This window comes from Ambystoma mexicanum, chromosome 12, assembly GCF_040938575.1.
Source record: "Ambystoma mexicanum isolate Mex_15411 chromosome 12, UKY_AmexF1_1, whole genome shotgun sequence".
Lineage (NCBI taxonomy): Eukaryota > Metazoa > Chordata > Amphibia > Caudata > Ambystomatidae > Ambystoma > Ambystoma mexicanum.
Window position 1 is genome coordinate 282,620,718 of NC_090936.1, and position 22,383 is coordinate 282,643,100.

Genomic DNA, 22,383 nt, shown 5'->3' on the forward strand with positions numbered 1-22,383 from the left:
CTCCTCCTCCTCCTCCTTCTCCTCAGGCTTCCTTTCCTGGGTCTCCATTCTCCTTTTGCCTCTAAGGCTGCTCTTGGATCAACTAGACCTTGCATTGCTTCCTATTCTCTTTAGCTAGGGGTATTCCGGTCTCCTTCATTTTTGATGTTCTCAACTCATCTTCTCCAGTACTGCCTTTGCCTGTTGCCATTATCACATCCTTTTCTCTGCTACCTCTTCACCTAGTAATATTAAAACCTCTACCGCTGTACTGTCTAACCCCCCCCGATGTTGCCAGCTCCACCTCCTGTCCCTTGTCCCTTTCTTGTCTCCAGGTCCTCCTTAAAACGTCTTGCATTGTTCTCCAATACACTGTGACCACCTTCCATAACCTTGTCCAAAAACCCACTGACTGCCTGGGGGGCAAGAGTTTACACAGATGGCAAACCCACCCTCTGTGCTGGTCTTTGGGTGAGGATCTGCATCTGTCTCATGTAATTGGAGCAGGATTAGGATTGCTTGCTGTATTTTAGCGCACCTGACCACACTCTGGGATTGGAAGTGCAGACCAAATCTTCATCTAAACTGCCCATCATCTTGTTTTCCAATCCCCCAATCCTACCACACTCACACATCTGCACATTACCCAGATCGCCTGCTTCCTTAAGATATGTATTGCATGCTGAAGTACAATTCAAGTTAGTCTTTTAAAACTTATGAATATGTAGTGTTTGTTCATGGAAAAAATGCAACATTGTATCTTTGGAAAAGAACGCTTCGATGGGAGACAAGTGACCTGGTCGTTTTGTGTCCAACACAGTTAAACCAGTGTTTCGAAAGCGGTGAATTTGCAACATTTTATCAATCCTGCGTCTCCTGAGCTCCCAGAACGTCTCAACATGACTTTAAAGTGACTTCTCTAATTCAGTGACTTGGATTGCAACAATGTCAGGACAAACACTGCTAACATTTTGTGAATGAAATTGATTCTGGTCAAAGTAAGCATTGTGTTTGTACTGCCTAGAAGTAGCTTCTGACTCTTTTTTGGGGAGAGGTTCCACACAAGGGGATTCTGTGACCGTCTCCTGTGACATGAACATATACAAATGACCAGAAGAGTCCCCTCTGGATCCATTATCCGCTGGTGACGGGGTAGGGCGGTTTATCCCCCCTTTGTTCCCTGGAGCCAGGCAGGGGACCTTGTCACAGGAAACAAATGACTGCACTTCAATCTAACAAAAAACTTGAATGCTGACATGCAAAGGAAAATTAGTGAATACAATCATAACATAATCAAAGGATTGAGACAATTTAGAGACACAACAATATGAAACTGCGATCATAACCATATCACCAGAATGTAAGCAATGTAAGCAAAACGGAATAAAAATACACCAAACAGCATTTTCCTCTCAATAATATGATCTTTGTTTGGGGAAGACAGGGCTGGGAGAATAACCAAAACCTCAATCATTTCAGACTCATCAAGATAGGTTTCTATGGATAGAGAGCTTTGTAAGCACTGTCTACTTCTACACCCAGAGCATATGCCAGACAAGACATGCACACATTATTTATTAGAACACTTAACGCTTGTACTTAATGGGCCAAATTCTGTTCAGAATAAGCTGGGGCATGAACATTTGTATCAACATAAATGGAAAAGCCGTATTGCCCCTTACATAGCATCAAACCTTGTAGACAGATAAAATTAACTTCCAAAGCACTCAGAAAACCCTTATAAATAACACACTAGTTCTACTAAATGCCCCAAATAAGGTAACCTGCCTTACCTCTCTGCAGTGACAGAAACTGTATTAGTACCCGGCGAGGGCGCATTCAGAATGCAAGAGCCATTCTGATTGGCCCTCGCCGAGTCATTAGCAGGCCGGGAATCCCTCCGTCGGGATTCCATGGCCTTTGTCCCCAGCGGGGGGCATGGCAATCCCTCAGCCAATGAGGAGGCTTGGAGCGGGGTCATCCCCGCTCTGAGCCTCCCAGCGGCTGAGAGGCTGCCTTTGCCCCCCGTCGGGGACTCGGGTAAGTTTTCTTTTTTTTTTTATTCCCTTCCCGACCGCTTCGCTCGGGCCTATACCTCTGCACCCCGGGGCATTACCTGAGTTGGTAATGCCCCCGCCGCTCAGGCCATATTGCTTAATTAAGTGCATCAACCCAATATGCATCCATCACCCAGGATTCAATTACTTGAAGCGCCCTTCCATAAATTGAAGGTATACAATCAAGGGAGAAAGTTTTTACAAGAGGGTATGTCTTATTTTTTAGATCTACAAATGATTGTTTTGAAAGAAATTGACTCCACTCACATTTTCTAAAACCAAACAAAGAATATGCTGCTGTTTTCTTAATGAACTAATGATTGGGCAATGTAATTCTACGATATTTTTGATAAAATGAACGGCTTTACATTTTAATTCAAACGATTTGAGTATAAATAAACAATGGTTAATTAGCGTAATTATATTAATTTATATATAGGACAAATTCTTTTGGAGCATGAATATGAAATTTAAATACGTGGATATTTTTCTTTCTAGAAATAGCAAAACATGATTTGGGAAAACTAGTTCTTCATTTTTAAAATGTAGATCTGTTTTTTTTCTCCAATTGATCGCACGATGAGCAAGGGAGGTATACATGGTTATGGCATTATTTGTGGTATGATAGCTGTGAGAAAACTATTCTACATTAGAACATGTTTTCCTTATTCTATAATGTGATTGGAGGCATAACGAGTGTACAGCTAATGTAGGCATTATGATCTCCATCATCACTAGGGCCACAGCTCGTGGGTCAGTAAACGGGTATATCACACGTAACATCGATAAATGGAAGTATAGGAAACGGGTATATCACACGTAACATCGATAAATGGAAGTATAGGAAATGTGTTATTTTTGATACATTTAGATACAAGATATAGTTTTGCATTTACAAAGGTATGCACCACCCCTAAAGAGGCTATCCCCTCTCATGTGAGACATATTCAAGCAATGAGGCTAGCATTGTGTGTCACTTTGGTTTCCAAAGAGTGCAATTGTTTTGTTTGGAGAGAATCAGAAGCAGCATGTTTCAGACCAAAAGGAGGTGCTTCTTCAAGACGCAAAACAGGTAGTAATCTGTTTCTTTGCGAGATTGAAAATCATACCCACTTTTTAATTTAAAAAGGCTGTATAAGAAAGATGAAAACATGAAGCTCACACGCTGAGAAAACAATAACTACATTCTTTGAAAAATGAGGTGAGGGATAGTTCTATTGCATGAGAATGTCCAGCATGAGTTGTGTTCATGATACATCTCTCTGTCTCTATATTTATGTACTATAAAGGGTTGGCAAGAACATGTTTAACACCCACAGCTGCTTCCTTCAGTCTCCCACAACCCCTAGGAATACAGCCTCTGTATATGTGCTGATGCCAAATGGGGATTTGGCTTGGGGCCATTGGTTGAAAGACTCATTTTCAATGGGATGAGAAGAAGGTGGTCTTCCCGTCCCTCCATCTCCCTTTCCCTTCCTAATTTCCCAACTTGATTAATAGCTGTAATGGGTGCCAACCTCACAAAGGTAGGTCCCACGTTTGTGTTGAAAATAGCACTATGAGGCAGAAGGGGGTGTCTGGGGGCATAATTGACGACTGTTGGTACCTAGGAGGAACATTTTGTGACAAAATATATGAAGTTTCATATATAGCTAAAGATGAAATAATAGGAAATTGACATTGTTTGTGACCTCTCAGCTAAACAGATTGTTTAGTGTGCTGTCAATACCTCCTGGTATTAACTGCATTCTGAACATTGTGGGCCTGATTCAGAGAACGTTTTCCTATGGGATTGCACCATTATAAAATCCTTCTGTGAATCAGGTCCTCTGTCTTCAAAATTAGACAGGGAAACAACAAAGGAATTTCCAGGCAGGATTATTTTCAACAAGACCCTTCCTCACTAGGTGGTCCTTTTTTGGCTGCAACATGCTATTTAACACACGAAAGAGTAAGCTAAAACGCTGGAAAATGGTCTCACTTCCTTACAGAGAAACCGTTTTGCATGATACCTAGTCTATGCGCATGTAAAACCTGTTCTATATTAACCAAATTGCAATTAAAATGCTTAACTTATGAAGACAGTCAAGCTATTTAAATACTATAAAATAAAACCACAATTAATTTACTAATTTGGTCTATTTACTTTCACTCACTTCTGAAGTAACATGTTTTACTTCCCCCACAAAACTTCAAACATGTATTGCTGCTGCGATCATGTGCTAATAGCCTTATAGAGCTCGGGAGGGGTCAGTATCGCTTGGTATAATGACCCTTTCTCTAACATATGTCCCTTGGCTTTGCCTTAGGCCACAACTTGGTAGTGTATCATTATCTCGCCCTCTGACAGGCTTCAACACACATTGAAACTAACCCCTGCACATCCTGGTCCCCCAGGACAGGGCATGAAAATATGTGTGGGGATCCTGTAGCAATGGCCCAAAGGCCAACACATTTTCTTCCTCCTTGGCAGTGGTCTCTACTAGTGCTCATTTGGTCAAATGACGTGTTGCAAATGAAATTACAATGATAGTGTATGTATCCTTTAACAACGTGCGTCTACCAATCAATCAAGATTTCACTCAAGTACAGTTCTGAAAATGTTCTGATAGATGAACCCTCCCCTGATTTTGTTTTAAAAAAACAAGTACCTCTTTTAAGAACCAGGCTGTTAACGAGCCAAATATGAGTGCATCGTTTGCTTCTCTGTCATGGAATGGGATTCCGATATGGCACACATCCCAGAATTCTCCTTTCCATCGATCCAGATTCCACGCCGCGGAACCGATGTCGAACAACAGGACATATGGACTCCCTTCGATTAGCCACCGGCCGAAGTATACCTGAGAAAAACGTTTAGGGAGAATCAGTGTATGTCATAATGTAACATTATCCAGCACATACATATTAACACCCTATGGAGGGAGACAACCAATCAGGAGGCTAGGAAAGTGGGCAAATACTGCTGATCTAGTCCACATGCCAAGCCAACTGACGCTGGTTCGCCTGCTCGGTATCTTCCCCCCATTCTCCCGTCCCGCCTTTTTGTTCAATCCCCCTCCCCACTTACCTCATTGTGGCGGCTGTGAGTTCTGCCGCCGCTGCTGTCACTCCTTCCACTTTACCCGATTTGTCCACCATGGACATGGAAGATGGGTTTCTTAATGAGCCCCACCTTCCTTTCCATGGTGGCCATGTTTGTATAGTATTTTCTTCCCATGAACGGGACACCACAAGGCAACCCATTCACAGATAGAACATTTAAATTTGCCCCTTCCAGCTCATGTGACGGGTGCTGATAGCGTTAACCACCCGTTCCAAGGGCTGGAACGGGTGGTAACATCCCAGGGCCCTTGTAAATGCCCTTGCTATGCTTGGTCCTTTAACTCGGGCTCCGGGCTGTTATCACCCATTCCAACCCTTGTAACGGGTGGTTAATGCTTGTTTCTAGAGAAAGCATCTTGTGAGGTTTACATCTTCTGCAGTATGGGTGGGTTTTTAAGCGGTATAATACTGCAGAAATGCTTTATGATGTAATGGACGTTACTGCATGTAGTATTAGGGTGTCTCTGCCTGTACCATGACTTTACCAACAATATGGGGGTAAAATTATGCTAAAAAGCCTTCTGAAATCATGGCTTTCCTTAACGTTGCACAGGGGCAGCATGCTGGTCTTGGAAGCAAGACCACGCAGAGCAACAGATGTTTGAATCCCGTATCTGCGCTTAGAAAATGTACTCAGGTATGGTATTAGGTGCGTTATAAAAAATAAATAAAATAAAAATAAAATAACAATGCATTTGCATCCCTGTTTGAGGGCCGGTAAATCAATTTGGATAGCATTGGTTCCCACGGTGCTCAAATGGTTCAGTAATTACTCTTCTGCCACCTGCGAGCCTCCATGCACAAGGTGGGTGAGAGTGGGGTCGAGGTATCAGAAGAGCTCACACTCATCCCTGCTGTACCCCCACTGAGGTTTTTTTTTACCCAAAAATGAGGCGGGTGTGCCAGTGCAAAGATTTTCATGCAGGGGGCAAAAGAATTTTTAAAAGTTCACTTTTTGGATTGCAGTAATTTTATAATGGTGCAATTCCATTGGAAAACTCTATGTGACTCAGGCCCACCAACCACCTCCTATCTTTAGGTCGTAATTCAACCCACAGGGTTGCTGAAAGAGGTATTTACAAAATGCGGGAAGTGATGTGTATGGTATTGAAAAATAGAGGCAGTGGGGTTCCTGTAGCTTAAACTTGAATCACCCCCCCCCCGCTCTCCCCCCAGTTATAGAGAGGAGGAGGACCTCTGATTGTATCGTTGTTGTTGTTGCACAGGTCACATGGTGGGCACAGCTCATGTAATACCATTATCATAACCTTTAATAAAAATAAATTTTTGTCTGAACCAAAGCACTAATAAAAAATATATATATATACATTTTGAAAACTTTGAGAGCATGCCAGATGCTGCGTTTTTTTACCAGCATGCACATAATGATCCCCTATGATTCCAACAACGGTTCCATGTGTTAATATCCCCGCAAAAATATCGCCATACAAAAATATCGCCATATTTTTGCTGCGATATTAAGGCATGGAACCTGCGGGGGACACCCCCACACCCCCCATATTTTAAAAGGAGCGGGTGACACCCCCGCAACCCCCGCTCCCAAAAACCCCTAATATTATACCCACTAAAAATATCGTCTATGGCTGTTCCCGAGGAGCATATATATATATACGGCAATATTTTTGGTGGGGAAAATATTACCTGATACCCTAATAATCAACATAATTAAAATAATGCCCTAGCTCATTTCCATCATTTGCAAGTGCATAGGCTGGTGGCATTCGGTGTGTGCGCGTGAGAAAGACACATTAGTCCAGATAAAGGGCACATATGCTCAAACTAACATGAAGCCGCTAATAGTGAGCTTAGGAATGCAGGGCAGGTTAAGTACCACAAATCCATCAACATGATCTGATTAGTGTCAAGAAATGCTCAAATCCGCAGAACTTTCGATGCACGAGATTCTACGCCTGCTCCCCTCTGTGGGCCTGATTCTGAGTTTGGGATTAAAATAGCGTTGAAAGTAGACATTCTGTCATCCAACTTCCGGCACTACAATTTTGATGTGGGTGGAAGTATTGGAAGGGAGCTGCCATGATTTCCAGCAGCAAAATCTGCTGAAATCTCTTATTGTGCTGTCAGCGTATGCACCAGGGTCGCTGTGAGGATTTCTAAAAGGTATGCCACTTTTCTGATTTACGAAAGTGTCTTTGAGTTTTCAATAAATCAGATGAGTGGCGCTGGCTTCAGGGAAATGTCTTTATAAAAGAAAAACGTGCAGTAGATGTTAACGACACCGCACATGTAGCCTATTTTGACTCCTTTTTTTACATGTAAAACTGGAGGATTTATGACACATTTTTGGTTTAACAGAATATGGTACGTTTTTTGCTCCTCCATGGAACAACACTTTTCTATTTTTGCATGCACCTCAGAATTGGGCCTAGAGAAAGTAATTTTCTATAAGCATGGTTGTACACGACCACCAACATTTGGACTTATGCGCACTTGGATCACTGCTATGCACATTCGACCTTAGTGCAAATTTACAACTCTTGGAATGTTGAAAGTGCCTTTTCACCTTTTGTTACACTGTGTTTTGCAAAAAAGCTCAGTTGCCACCTGCCTTTGATTCATGGCAGATGACACGTACAGTGGATTTCTATGGAACCCGCCTGTTATAAGCGGGCTCTAATAACAGGTGAATTCAAATGGAATCCATTGGTTGCAGGCAAGCATGAACATGTCACTCGTATGAATCCAGGCAGGCCAGGAAAGAAAAGCGGACATGTACATCCTGTTCCGGGACTCCACTCTGCTTACAAAATTAAAAGAAATCCCCCGTAGCAGAAGGAAAGGTTTTAAGATGGGTGTTACACATTTATGTCTTTCTTTAGCAGCTTTTCTTACAATTACGGGTACCCAAAAAATAGCTCCTGTGTGGTTTACAGGTTGAGATTTCACCGCATTCAAAGAGACCAATACATGTTGTGAAATGAAAGCTCATATTTTAGATAAACTCTTCCAACAATGTGCAAAACTGGGGCAAACAGTATATGCACTTTTAATAAAATGTAATAAGCTAAAGTAAATAATCAGAATATTAGTTCTATCTTTGTGACTGTGCGATTTTGTATATTTGTGATTAGTAATAAACAGTAAAAATCCTCATTGTTCTGATACCTATCACTCTAACAAGAAATATCTGCAATACACTCTGATTTTGTTTCATGGAGAATGAGTGGTGAAAGGCTAAAATGCTTTCTTGGCAAGATCAAAACTTCCGGACTAGGGCTGGTGCTTCAGCAAGACCATTATACATGACGGGCAAACCACCACCGTTTTTTGCGAAGCCACCTCTATAGACATAGGGCCCGATTCATGGAAATGTGTGCAGAAATCCCACAAGGGCCGCACACCGAGAAGATACAATAATGCACCTTCCTGCGTATTCATGGAATTGTTTGCGCAACGTAACCGTATTCATAAGTGGCGGCCGGAAAGCCCCCGACATGCCCACAAGCAAAGCATAAACAGCCGGATCAGCCACCTTTGTGCACTCCCCCGGGCGTGAATACACACACCCTTTAAACTGTTTGTGGGGTCCCCCACAAGCAGGCCTGCATCTCGGGGACCCTGCGCAGGTTCCCCCGTAACTGTTCCCGGAACCACGACAACCTGTGTATGAAAAATCATAACTCGGTCTAAACTTGGAAAATCTGTGTGCAAAGCCCCTTAAACCATTCCTGCACCCCGCTACACTGCGTACGCGGACCCCTAAGTAATGACGGAACCCCGGATGCATACACACAACCCAAAACCTACCTGTAACCCCACCTCTGCACTGCTAATCCTACGTGCAACTGTATTTACGCCTGCCTTTAGGTAGAGGATCATATGAGGGATTTGCTTGGCCATTTCCTGGCCGAGAGGTTGAGCGATCGAACCCACGCATGCGTCTCGTGCTGCATAATTGTGGGCGCATGAGGGACGGCCTGCAGGCCATCCCTCAGAATGCCAATTTTTTCACAATTTCTTACCCATTTCTGATGTTCCGCCCCCTTCCCAAACTTCTGCGCAAGCCACGCCCTGCTTGGTGTCTCGCGGTAGGCCCTCGACGGCTTGCTAATATTCTGAGCCTGCGCAAACTCCACATAAATCCAGGCAAAGTACTGCACATTCGATTCCATGAATCGACTAAGAGGGATTTGCGCGCAGATTGGCGCGCAAGTACTCTATTTTACGCACAAATAATTCCATGAATTGGGCCCATAGACTATAGCCCCAAACCAAGGGACCAGCAGCGGCATTACTACTGGTCAGGATCAGAAGGGTAGTAGAAGCAAATGGGGTAAAATATGCGGGCAAATTATTGCTGCAAACGTTGCCACATTTCACCATTTGTTTTTTTTGGTAGTCAAATGCTTTAAAACATTTGCAGTAATTTCAACACATTCTCCTTTCTCCAAAATAATGCACTAGATTCAAGTCAGAGCAAAGTGTGACAGAATTTAACTTAGCTGGTTTTAGATCATAATGTACGTTAGGGGTAAGATTATCCCATGTATAACTGCTGCATGATACATAGACACTTGAAAGAAACTCCAACTAGAAAACACATGAAATGCTAGTAGATACACACAGATCTAGGCGTCACATACGAGCATTGCCATAGCCAATAATGTTGTCGTTTGTATTGGAATTGTACTGGCTAGACATTGGGATCACATATCCAGTTGCCCAGACCATTTGTCAGCTATTCTCATCATATGCTTAGATACTAGTATAATTTGTCAACCATTGGTATCGTATCACAGGTGTTGTAATCATTACCAAATATTTCTAGCAAAACTCCATGTACTCCCACCATTAGCATTCATAGCTTTCACGCCCCGGATGGGGGGCGGACATGGGGTTTAACGGCCGGCCAGCCCGAGCTTTGGTAGGGCCGAGCATAGCGAGGGCCTCAGCTTGGGCTGTGGTCCATTAAACCCTATGTCTGCCCCCCAGCCAGGGTGTGAAAGCTAGTCGCACCCCAGGATTTACCGCTGTGAGGATAGTTTTCTTTCTTTTTTCAATCCGATGGGAGATGAGCTCTGCACGAGCCCATTCCCATCTCCCATCAGAGAAAAAGAAAATGTACAAAAAATGGCCACCGCCATTGAAATGGAAAAGGCACTTGTGACCTTTCCGGATGACGGCCGCCATTGAAAACATGTTCCAAAATATCTGCCATCATCTGAAAATGTATCTAGTCCCTTTTCTATTTCAATGGTAGCGGCCAGACGGGAGTAGAACGTGGACCGTAGCGCAAGACTCTGGTCCGGCAGGTAAGTTGCGGTGGGGGGGACTGAGTGATTTGGGGGAGGTAGTTAGGAAACAGGGAAAGTCTCCCTGTTGCCTTCCCATGTTAGGAAAAAAAAAGAAAAAAAAAGCGCCAGCTGGGAAAGGACCTTGGGTGGCTGGGACAGTGGGTGGGGTTTGTGTTTTCTCGCCCGCTGTTCCAGTCACATGATTGGCTGAGCGCCCTTCCCTGGGTGCGAAGATATCTTTAGTACCTCGGAAACCATTAAGCCATCTGAACAAAGAAATGTCAGATAATATAATTAAGTCTGATTCTTTTACGCCCTGTAAGTACAAAAATGCATACTCACATTATACCCGATTAGCTTTGAAGGTATACCCGGTATGCCTTATGACCAGTTAGCAAAGTACGGTCAGAATCCAGTTTCTAGTTAGCACACAAGGACATTTTTTATTATGCTCAATGAGCAGAGCAATAAAGTGGTTCATTTTTCTGAGTTAGCACAACAAAGCCTGATTAGGAACGGTTAGGAGGGTAAGGCGTAATTCCAAAGTTATGATGTTATGGCGTTTGGGTGTTGATACATTGTTGGAATTTATTTTTCTTTGCTAAATGATGTACATAGAACGAAGTACATGTTGAAATGTATTTAATATCAAAGACAAAATACTTTAAGTTTGTTTCAAAAAACAACCAAAATATCCTTATAATATTTTAATAAAAGAGCATAAAAGCCAATTTATTTATCTCTTGGTGAGATTCTACAAGCGACAAAATCTCATGCCAAAATACATCCACCAATCACATCCCCGGAGAAAACAAACATTTGAGTAAATTATTTGGACACTAATCATATCTGTAGTGATTTATTTAATTTTCAATTTCCTCAAACAAAAAAATGATGCAGATCTTAAATCAATGACCATTATAAAGCATAACCTGTGTGTTGACAAAAGCATAAGAATAAAGTATACTGGTTTACATGCGTGAGAACCTTCAATCATCAAATGAAGTTGGGATTAAACGTGTTTTCATGCCGATCTGATAAAAGTGCAAAAAGAAGCATAATTTTTTCAAATGGGAGATTTTCACAAGACATGATGAAGAGGAAGTTCCTACCAATCACATTTTGAAATATGTTTGTGAAGGTAAAATGGCAGATCTTAAATGAGTGAGATTTGCTCCAATCTAGAGAGAGGGCATACTGTTGACTTGACTGGAAAATGATGCATGCTTTATTCATAAGGGCAAGTGGTCTATCTAACATTTCTTGCGTTGTCCTCTTATCGATGCATGCGCCTTTCCAATTAATGCTATGCCATCTCGCTGTTCTCCTAGTAGTTGACAGTTACTGAGTACTGTGAGAACCCTGAGATGTTTCTCCATGCTGGTTCCGGGGATCCCTGACTCAGGTGGCCAGAGAAGGGCCCGTGCAATGGGATCCCAACACTGTGGGTGGACAAGTGAGTGAGTATCATCTGGGAAGGGGACCCTTGGAGATTATCGGAGAATCACCCTGGGCAAGACGCCGTATAACCCACAAAAGGAAAATAAAACCACCTTTGTATATTCACCCTCATTCACCCTAATAAGAACTCCCATGATTTTGATACATTCCTTCCTGACAACTACAGTTCCCATAATTTCTCCCCACTACTGTTTCCCAAAACCACTGGGACGATGAAAAGGCAGACAAGAGTGATGGAGATTACCCGTAGGGACCAATACACCATGAGTTCCTATGGGCGGTCTCCATCTTGTCCCATTAACAAGGTCAGGAAGAGTCAGGCAGGGCTGGACAATTGCTCACACCAGACTCTTATTATTCCTCCCCACCAGGGATGGAGAAGGGTGCAGAGAAGCTAGGGAGACTGGTGGAGCTGGAAGGCCTGGAGGAAGGAGAACTACCCAGACACCGAGCTTCGGTGTGCAGGGGAGGCTGCAGTGTGGAGTAGAAGCTGTGCCTCCAGCAAACCAAACCCAGGGGCATCTGGGGTTGCCTGGCCTCACCCACACAAGAGCTGCTCCCTGGCCAAAACAGGAGACCCCAGGCCTCTAGGGAGGGGCAGCTGGTAAGATCCTGACCCCAGGTAAACATCCCCCTATGCTCCTGCTGCTCCTAAACTGCTAGAATCCCGTTTTGGGGAGAAAGTGAAGTAGGAGCAAAATAGAGGGATGCATTCTGGGACTGGAAGTCCAAAACTAATTCTTTAGATAAACTGAGCTAAAGGCCTGAGCCCGGCTGAGGGAGGCCTAAACAGGTCCCAACCTTGCTGAGGGAGGCCTAAACAGGTCTGAGCCTGGCGGAGGGAGATCTGTGAACGTTTGAGCAAAAGGCCCAAGCCCGGCTGAGAGAGGCCTACTGTGAATATTGAGCTAAAGTGAAAGACAAGTCTGAGACCCGGCTGAGGGAGACCTGTGGAAGCGTGAACTGTACATATTGAAAGAGGAAAAAGACACAAATGAATTGCTTGTCCAGCAAGTTGGCTGACCAGGCGAAGGAGAGCGAGAGGTCAGAGAACCAGGGGAGTGAATGCTGTAAGCGAAAGCTCCTTATTGGCCAGAACACAAGAACTCCAAGAGGCAAAGAAGGTTAGGCGAGTCAGACCAGTTGGAAAGAGACTATTGTATCCCATGCCACAAGGCTGACAGCTGCCCTCCCGGGTAAAAGGCGTAGTTGGGGAGGTACCAGCAGATTGAGAGAGCCACGGCCTTAGCTTCAGAAGAAAAAGCTGCAAATGTAGCAAGTCTCCATTGTAACCGATGGGTCAAGTGAGAGGATGAAAGCTGAGTTTGTGTTGTGGAGTTCTAGCAAAAATTGTTTCAGAAGTTGAAGGCTGTGCGTAATGAAAATGAAACGAGAGTGAAGATTAAACAACATATATGAAAGAAATAGATAAGGATTCAGATTAACTGAGTGGTCAGTCGAAGGATGAAAGCCCACTCAAAGGTCTCAGTGAAATGTTGTAACAACTTTGATGTGTAAAAAGGAAGACTTGAGCCCGACAGAGGGAAAGTCTTAAAAAGTGCTGGCAAAACCATAGGGGAAGGGAACCCAGAGAAAGTGAGAGATGAAAAGAGACTTTGTTGACTTGAGCCCGAGTGAGGGGAGCCATTGTTGAACTATTGAGAGACATTGTCTGCATTACCAAGGGACTTTGAAACACAGAACACGCTGTGGAAGTGTTCACCCTACAAAGTGTGTCCAAGTGCTGGTGTTCCACCTTAAACCCATGTGCCATATAATGTGGGGAAGGGAGACATAGCCATACATACACTTGCCATTCTGACATTTTTGTTCAACTTTGATTTTCCTTTTAAAAGCACATTTACCTATACACATTTTTGTATTAGAGTGAGGCCAGGCTTTAGGTTTATTAGTTTAACTGATTATGGTTTTTTGACACAACTGTTTTCTTTTTTCTTTAGATGCTAGAGTGAGCTCCCTTCTTAGGTTTGGGCCAGATGGGAGATTCTCCATCCCTTTTACCAAAAATAAAGGTTTTTGAAACTGTTCATATTGTGTCATTCTCTACTTGCGATACCATGCCTTCCTCACAGTACTTATGCTGGAGTCCGAACTAAACAAACATAAATCTATCATTTGTAGAACCTAAGAGGACAATATGAAATGTTTTGACTAGGTACTGCAGAATTCAACAAAGAAGTAAACTTTTCGACCAACACTTATAGTGCCTCACAGAAAAAGCAGATATATCTCTTAACCTGCTTGCCCTTAAAGCAGTCAAGCTCTGGAGATAGAGAAGATAAGGATCATCATGGAATAGAAATAAAGGAGACAACAATATTGGCTTTTGTTAGTATGCACATGCGAAATGAAGTTTCAAGTGTCCAGTTATAACATTTACCTCTTACCATACATACAGCATTTACCCCTGAAGAATGTCCAGACCAAAATAGAAGCACAGAAAGATGTAGGGTGCCTTCTGAACATGCAATATTAAATATGTATTAACTAGTAATGAAGTTACTTTTATCACCCTATCTCATTTAATATATATATATATATGTTTATGCATTTGATTTGTCATCTTTGTACTCGATTTCATTTGGTTATGCTGGAGTGAAACTGTATGTAGCACATGTGATTAGTGTATATTGTTTGAAATAATTTAAAAATTGTGTTAAATTAATTAAGTTTGTATATATTTCATAATTTTTTAAGGTTATTTGGTAGATGCCCAGTTCCAGCATTGTAAATACAATACCTAGTTATATTGACATGATATGATATATGGCATTTATAACGCGCCTGTACAGAAGTGTTTCTAGGTGCGACAAGACAAGGAGGGGGGAAAGAGGGAGGATAAAACAAAGATCTGACTAGACCTTGTGTCATTCAGATCTTGCAAGGACAGGGAAGTGGAATGGGAAAAGTGCCATGGGGGAGAAGTGCAGGTGACTCAATAAATGCAGCCAGCGAGTGGTTCATAAGTGCAGAGAGAAGGGACTGTAGGGTTGCAGATACAGATTATAAGTGCTGGGGGAGCCCGTAGGCAGTGCAAGGGGAACTGGACATGCAGGAGCCTGGGCCCGAGTTTAAAGGGTTGCCAGGTGACAGTTGCATTGAGCAGTCGGGACATCAGCAGGGGAGAGAAAAACAAAGCAGAAGCGAAAAAGGAAGGTCTTGAGTTGCTTCCCGAAACAGAGGTGGTCCTGCTCAAGTTTGAGGGAAGGCAGAGAGGCTGTTCCAGAGGGAGGCCACAGCTGAAGAGAGATCTGCCCCCAACTCTCTGCTTGGAAAAGCGTCTGACCGTCAGAGAGTTGGTAGTGGATGAGCAGAGAGCTCAAGAAGGGAGATGGTTAGGAAGAGAGAGTTGGAGGTAGTGTGGCCCGAGGCCACAAAAAGCCTTGTGGACAATGCAAAGGGTCTTGAACTTGATCCTTGCTGCCACAGGGAGCCAGTGAAGAGATTTCAGCGGAGAAGTACGATCCCTGAGCTTGAGGCCAAGGACAAGTCTTGCATTCCTGTTCTGGATAAGGTTTAGAGGTTGGAGAGTAGAGGCACACGGATTTAGAAAGAGGCTGTTGCAGTAGTTCAGCCTAGAGAGGACCAGAGCTCTGCAGACAGTGAGCTTCTGGGGGAAATTGAGGAAAGGGAGAATACCTCTGATGACGTGCAGCTGATAGTTTGACTTCTTAGATACTTCAGAGATGTGTGGAGAGAAGGAGAGGGTGGAGTCGAAGATGACAGCAAGGTTTTAGCCTCACAGGTAGGAGCAGGAAGAGGGCCCAGAGTGGGTGGCCATAGAGAGAGAGAGAGAGAGAGAGGAAAGGAGGGAGCTGGTGTTCCAAGTAGGGGGAGGCTTTCAGTCTTACTGGCATTAAGGCAGAAATCATTAGCGACACACCATTCCTGAATCGTGGCCAGACAGTCTGGTATGATAGAAGGAGCAGAAGTGGCTAAGGGGGGGGGCTGAATGAGAGCTGGGTGTCATCCACATAACATTGAAAGTTGGAGCAGAAAGTAGCAATGCGGTGGGCAAGAGGTGCCAGGAAGTGGTTGAAAAACCATGGTAGAAAGGTTAGACCCCTGATTAACACCACAAGTAGAGAGAGAGATAGAAGAGAGGAAAGATCTGAGAGTGTCGGTAAGTGAGAAGGATGGTCAGCCAGGTCACGGCCTGATCAGTGATACCCAGGTTATCACAGAGGCAATTGAGCAGGATGGCATGGTTGACCGTATCAAAAGCAGAAGAAGGATTGAGGGGAATGAGGACAGGTTAGAGTCAAAGTTAGAGAGCAGGTCCTCACAGATGTTCAGGAGAGCAGTTTCTGTACTTCTGGCACCTCTGAAGCCAGACTGGTGGTCGTGGAGACAACCAACAGATTCAGTGTGCAGATAAAGCCATGAGATGTCCAGCTTTTCCAAGAGTTTACCCAGGAAAGGAGTGATGGAGATCAGGCAATAGTTAGCCTGAGACAAAGGCTTGGCAGCAGGCTCCTTTACAACGGGGTGCACAAGGGAGTGTTTAACAGCGGAGGGGACGATTCCAGTGGCAAAAGAGTGATTGCAGCAATCGGCCAAGGCTGGAGTAAGGGGGGTCAATGTGGTCCTTGATTGTTCGAGATGAGCAAGGGAGAACCTGCTTTCACAAGGCTTTCATAGATTTGACTTGCCTAGAAACATCATCTGGGGTGCACAAGAGAAAGGAGGAGAAATGAGGAGGAGAGATGGCCACAGCCTGGCCAGGAGTGGAGGAGGAGGTAGAGGAAGAGAGGGTGGACAGGATTGTCGGGGGGGATTCTGCCGGGGTCGGCCGGGCCGTCCGCAGACCTCCGGGCAGGGAGGCCCCAACTCCTCCCGTGTATATCTCGGATCGAGACAGAGTATGAGGCACACACAAGGAGCAAGGCAACTTCTGTCGTTTATTATGCAAACGGCAGGGATGGGTCAAGGAGCGCACGCGTTCGTCCTGACACACACACAATAGTGGGGCTCGCAGGCCCTTTTTACTACATTATGACGCGCTACTTGCGTCATTCCAAAAAGTTACCAAAAGAACCTATCGCCACTCTTGATTGGTTGCTCGAGTGGTGGGGTTAGTATAGTACGCATATAGAGAATGATATTAGTGGTTAAGATGTAGTCAGGTGGTATATCTGGGTTGTCCCTACAATTAGATACATAAGAATTGTTACATGAAGACCCCTGAGGATTGGCTAACGTTACTGACGTCTTGAGATAAGAACCTCATGTTCTGATTGGTGCATCCGTGAGCTCCCCAGCCTGGGACCACCGTTGTTCCCAGCACACGGTGCACCTGTGGTTGCAACAGTGTTTCAATATGGGTACGTGCAGGCAATGTGAGGATTTATTCATAGGTGGGAGACTGACCGTTCCCACTGTAGCAGGTGTCCATTGAGCCTTTCAAGTGTGTCGGCCTGCGTCTCGTAGCGAGGTACCCAGACGCCTTTTCTCTCCTGGGTTTTGGCATCTCGTCAGGTTCGGCTTGGTCACGTGGGGAGGGACCGTGTTTGAGGCATAATTCTGCACAATTAATATTGTTTTTCCACTGTATGTCTGGTTTAATTTGCAGATATGATTTTAACATTGGTACGTGGAGTGCGAGGTTGCAACATCGTGCCTTTGAAGATTTGTTTCTTGACTGTGGGTTTGCAACTGTACGACCTTGGCTAGTTGCTCCACTGGGTTCTTTCTGCAGGCTCAGCAACCTGACTTTTGCTTTGTTAATGTCCACGGGAACTCTTGCTTGAGGCCTACTTGGGCCTGGTGCACGAGTAATCCATTTAGTGCATGGATGCTTTAGGTTATAGTGGCATACAGTTTCATGGCCAGTATCGTGTTTCCATTATATCTCTCATGATGGTAACGGGTTTCAAGAGAAGCGTGAGCAAGCGTTATAAATGAGCTCATGGTGCGTCTTGCGTTTCTGCATTCTGAAAGCCTATGTAAAAATAATAAAGATGCACGTCCGTGAATAAGCCTGTCGCCTACGTCAGAGCACTGAGTATGTTCTTCGTGTAGATTGGTGTGGAAATGTTCAGCGTGTATAATAGTTCAGCGGTGCTTCCCGTTATCTAGGTCGTCATGGCATCTCTAACGATGTGTAGATTTCAGTCTAGTTGGTCCGTGCCGCAGGTGTCGGCATGGCCAGTGCGGGCTGTTGGGCAGGCAGATGGACACATCCGTATGTTTCTGTACCAGGGTATTTGGTCATCTGGTAAATGGGCAAACTCTTCTCGTGGCGGGTGTCTGGGCCGCGACCCTCTAGGCCAAGCGCGAGAGGTGAAGGACGGGAGTCTGGTTTTCCATTCTCCCACTTCAGTCCCCCCTCTGGTCGACTTGTCGACCACAAACATATCCTTCTCGTTATCTCCTCTTACTCTCCATATCTTGGTTATCCCTCCGAGATGTCCATAATGGTTTACGTGATCTTCAAATGACCAATACATGTATTCGCATGTTCCTCCAGGAGTACAGTACACCCATCTTCCTATGTAGCTCCTAGGGTTCCTTGGGTTCTCGATCTTCACTGATGGTGGGTCTAGATGATTGGCGATGATTTGGGTGCGCAACTTCTCCCTTTCGTGTATTATCACACCTGTGTGCTGGCCGTCATCCGCTGGCATCAAGGGGTGCATTCCCACCATTTCCAGCAACTCATCAGTTGAGCGCGCCTTCCGGGCTTTCCAAAATCTAATTATTATCAGTGCAGCTCCAGCCAAAATAGCACATCCCACTATTATTTTCAGTCCATCTGACAGCCAAGATGGCATCCATGACCATAATAGTGAAAACCAGCTTTTATCCTTGTTTACGCCGTTACTTTCGTCCATCATTTTGGAGTGCATCTGGGCCAATTGTGAAACTGCTTCTGTTAGTGTACCATTGTCGGCATCGTTGGCAGGTATGAACGTGCAGCATGATTGTCCTATCTTTGCACAAACTCCTCCTTCCATTGCTGTGAGAAGGTCCAATACATATCTGTTCTGTAGTGCTACCATCCTTACAGCTCGCAGCTCCTCTTTAATTGCGTTAAACCCATTTACTGTCGAATTTATGGTCATCATTAGTTCCCATCTGGTTATTTGCAGCCATTTTGCGTTTGCGTATGCCTGCAGTCCCGGATGTATTATTGAGGAGAAGAACATTGCTGCTCTGCTGAATAGTCTGTGTTCTGGCGGTATTGAGGTTAGTTCCGTTTCCGACCTTCCCCACAGATAATTTCCTGTTAATGGCTCTCCTTGTCTTTTTCTCCTGTTTAGGACAGTATCATTGCTGTTTGTCCTGTTTTCTTGCTCCTTCTGGAGTGGTGCAGATCTCTTTCTTCTCCTGTCTCCTTCATCCATTTTCGGAAATTTCGCCACATCGACATGCTTCTTAGGTACCACTAGTGATGGTACATTGACGTGTACCATTGTGCACACACCACTCCACAGGGGAGGCAGTGTATGATATGCCTTTTCTCCGCAGGCCCAATAATGGTCCATTATCACTGCTGTTCCCGCTCCCCCCTCAGGTAACTCCATCACACTTGCACAATTGGTGTTATATCCCACGTCCACCTCTCCTTTATGCTGGTAACATACTTTGGGCGCAGTCAATGGTAATATAGTTATCGGGTCTTCATCTTCTTCTACCCACGTGAGCATTGGTACGTACTTGATCCATGTCGTCCAACATCGATGATTGTGTGTCTCGATGGTTGAGATAGTTTCTTTTGTTACCATGTTGCTGCCAACCACTCCTATCTCCCAGCTGGTACCCAGGAACACCTTTCCTGTTATCGTCAGTAATGGCCTCTCCCAGCATCCTTGTTTACCCGGAACTTCCGTGGCGTACCAATCACATGGTAGATACTGCAGTGTTACCTTCTTTGTTTCTCCTTTTTCAGGGCCACTTGTTATGTATCTGAATGCTTCAGCATGTAAACTGGTCTTGTGATAACTCAGATAGGTCTTGAGGAAGTTGTTTTCATATGGGTATGAGTCTCGTGTTTTCCATGTCATGTGCACTACTGTTCCTTGGAATCTTCCTTTCGTTTGGAACAGGGCCAAATATATTATGCACTGTGCTGTTTTTTCATCTATTTCTGTGGCAACAAATGTTCGTGAAGCGCTCATGGCGTATGGTATTAATGAGCAAACGTAACAGCTATCCTCAGTTGTCTGCTTACCAATGCGGGTCATGTGCTGGTACCATATGTTGTTTGTGACGTGTGCTGAATCTTGTACATAATTATCAATACCTTTATTGTCTGAGTATGTGCTGCGTTTAACTTTATTTCGCTTTTGTTCATTGTTACTGTTACCACCTGACGTAACACCTGTTGCAGCAGGGAGGTGGGGTACATTAGGTTTGGGTGCAGCAAAAAAACTCATAGCATAGCTGTACTGCCATACAGAGGCAGCCAAAACTCCGGTGATCATAAAAATCCCTATTATTTTTATTACATATGCTAACCTCACCGACATTTTTGCTCTTACCTTGCTGCAGTCCTGGCAGCGTATTCTTGCGACGTTAAAGTTGCCCGCCTAAAAATTCTCAAAAAGTGCTTGTTATTAAATGTTAGTTTTGTTTCATTAAGCTCTCCCTATCAAATAGTCATTCAGTGCCCAGGTGAAGAGTTGCTCCCACGCTACTCTAAGTGATCGGTCTCTCAAGACCGGCAAGTATGGGCGGAGGTGGGGCATGTAATTTTCTATGGCCAGGAGGAAGGCCGTGTAGTATACACGTACCCTTTTCTTTTTTAAGTATGTTGGCCTTTTTATTTCGTATACAAATTGGTGTGACAATTCTTCTGGGTAACTATCGTCTGGCAGCACCATCTACGCCTGCACACTGAATTTGTTAGATAACTTTTCTTAACAATACAATATTACGCAGCTCCTGTATGTGCGAGAGAAAAAGAGAACATTCACGTGTTTACATGTGTATTGGTGCAAGCGAAGTCCTTAGTTTTTATTACAATTGTATTTAGTAGTCAATGGGGGGGGGGGTTTGCTCAGATGGCGGGAGCAGTTTTACTCTTTGAACGTGTGACCATGGGGTGGGCAGTGTGGGGATCGCCCCCTTCTTCGTCCGTTATTCTCTCCGAGGGAACAATTGGGTCGTTGTCTGTGGTTGTGTTTTCTTCCGCTGCCGGGGATGTTGTTGGCGTTTTTCCAATGGACCTGTCGTTGGCGCTGGGGCGGGTCTGCAGTTTGTAGATTTTTACATCATGCAGGTGGTTCCACGCACGCTTATCCTTTAGTTTTACTGCTCTTGTTGATACGTCCTCTACTAAATGGGGGCCAGTGAACCTCTGCTGGTTCCACCTTCTATTAAAATTTCGAAGTAGTACGTGGTCACCTTTGGCAAGTTGGCACAAGTTCTCCTTTTCCAATTCTGTATTTTCGTCTATTTCTTGGTTGCTGGTGGACCCGCCCCGTGTGCGCTCGAGCTGTTGAGACACAAACACAACGCTAGTAATCAAAGAAGACACATATTGATACATTTCATCACCTAACACATTCGCAGAACTTTCTTGGTCGGTGAATGCCCTTGACGTTGGTGTTAGGGGAAGGCGCATTTGGCGTCCAGTAACCACTTCGTGTGGGGTGAGGTGGTGGTCGGACCCTGGCCTGTTTCTAAGTTCGAACAGTGCTAACGGAAGGCAATACAACCAACTTTTCTTTGTTGTTTGCTGTATTTTAGCAATTGCCTCCTTCAATAGGCCATTCAGGCGTTCACATACACCATTGGCCTGTGGGTGGTACGCACATGCAAATTTGTGTTTAATGTTCAGTAGGGATGTGATATGCTGGAACATTTCATTTGCGAAATGGGGTCCGTTGTCTGATCTTAACACCTCGCACACTCCCCACCTGGGGAATACCTCCCTTACTATAAATTTGGCTGCTCTAAACGCATCAGGGTGTGAACAGGGCCCTGCTTCGATCCACCTAGAAAATGGGCATACTACTACTATCATGTATCTATTGCCTTGACAAATGTTGATCATATCAACATAGTCAATGTGGAGGTGCCGAAAAGGTCCTTCTGGTCGGGGTATGGTACCTCTTATCACCTTTAAAGTATGACCGGCCGTGAACTGTTGACATGTAAGGCAATTGCTGATAAAATTTGACACATGGGATGTTAACTCGGGACAGAACCAATCTTCTCTAATTCGTGCTGCTATTATTTCTTTGCCTGTATGGGCAGGGTGATGTAATTGGTTCAAGGCGGTATTTAACAATGCCAATGGTATTACAACTTTCCCAGTGCCACCCTGGCGCCATAGTGCGTCGGTTGGTGACATTGTGCATCCTCTTTTCACCCATACTTCTTTTTCGGCCATTGGTGCAGCCGCTTGTAACTCCATAATCTGGGTGGCTGGGAGATGGGTGTACCCTTCTTTTATTAACATCTCCCTCGCTATTCCCCTCCCTCTCCCTCTCTGTGAGTCTGTGGGGTTCCATATCTCACCAAAATATGCAGCATATTTT

The 22,383-nt window shown here is 44.5% G+C and overlaps 1 protein-coding gene across 2 annotated transcripts in view; it reads right to left on the bottom strand.

Moving 5' to 3' along the window:
- Nucleotides 1-22,383, bottom strand: part of GYS2 (glycogen synthase 2) — a 919,141-nt gene that overhangs the window by 753,442 nt on the left and 143,316 nt on the right. For both annotated transcript variants that reach the window (XM_069628441.1, XM_069628442.1), the window contains exon 3: nt 4,688-4,879. In XM_069628441.1, the coding sequence (XP_069484542.1) occupies nt 4,688-4,879 (192 nt within the window). The remainder of the gene's footprint in view (nt 1-4,687; nt 4,880-22,383) is intronic.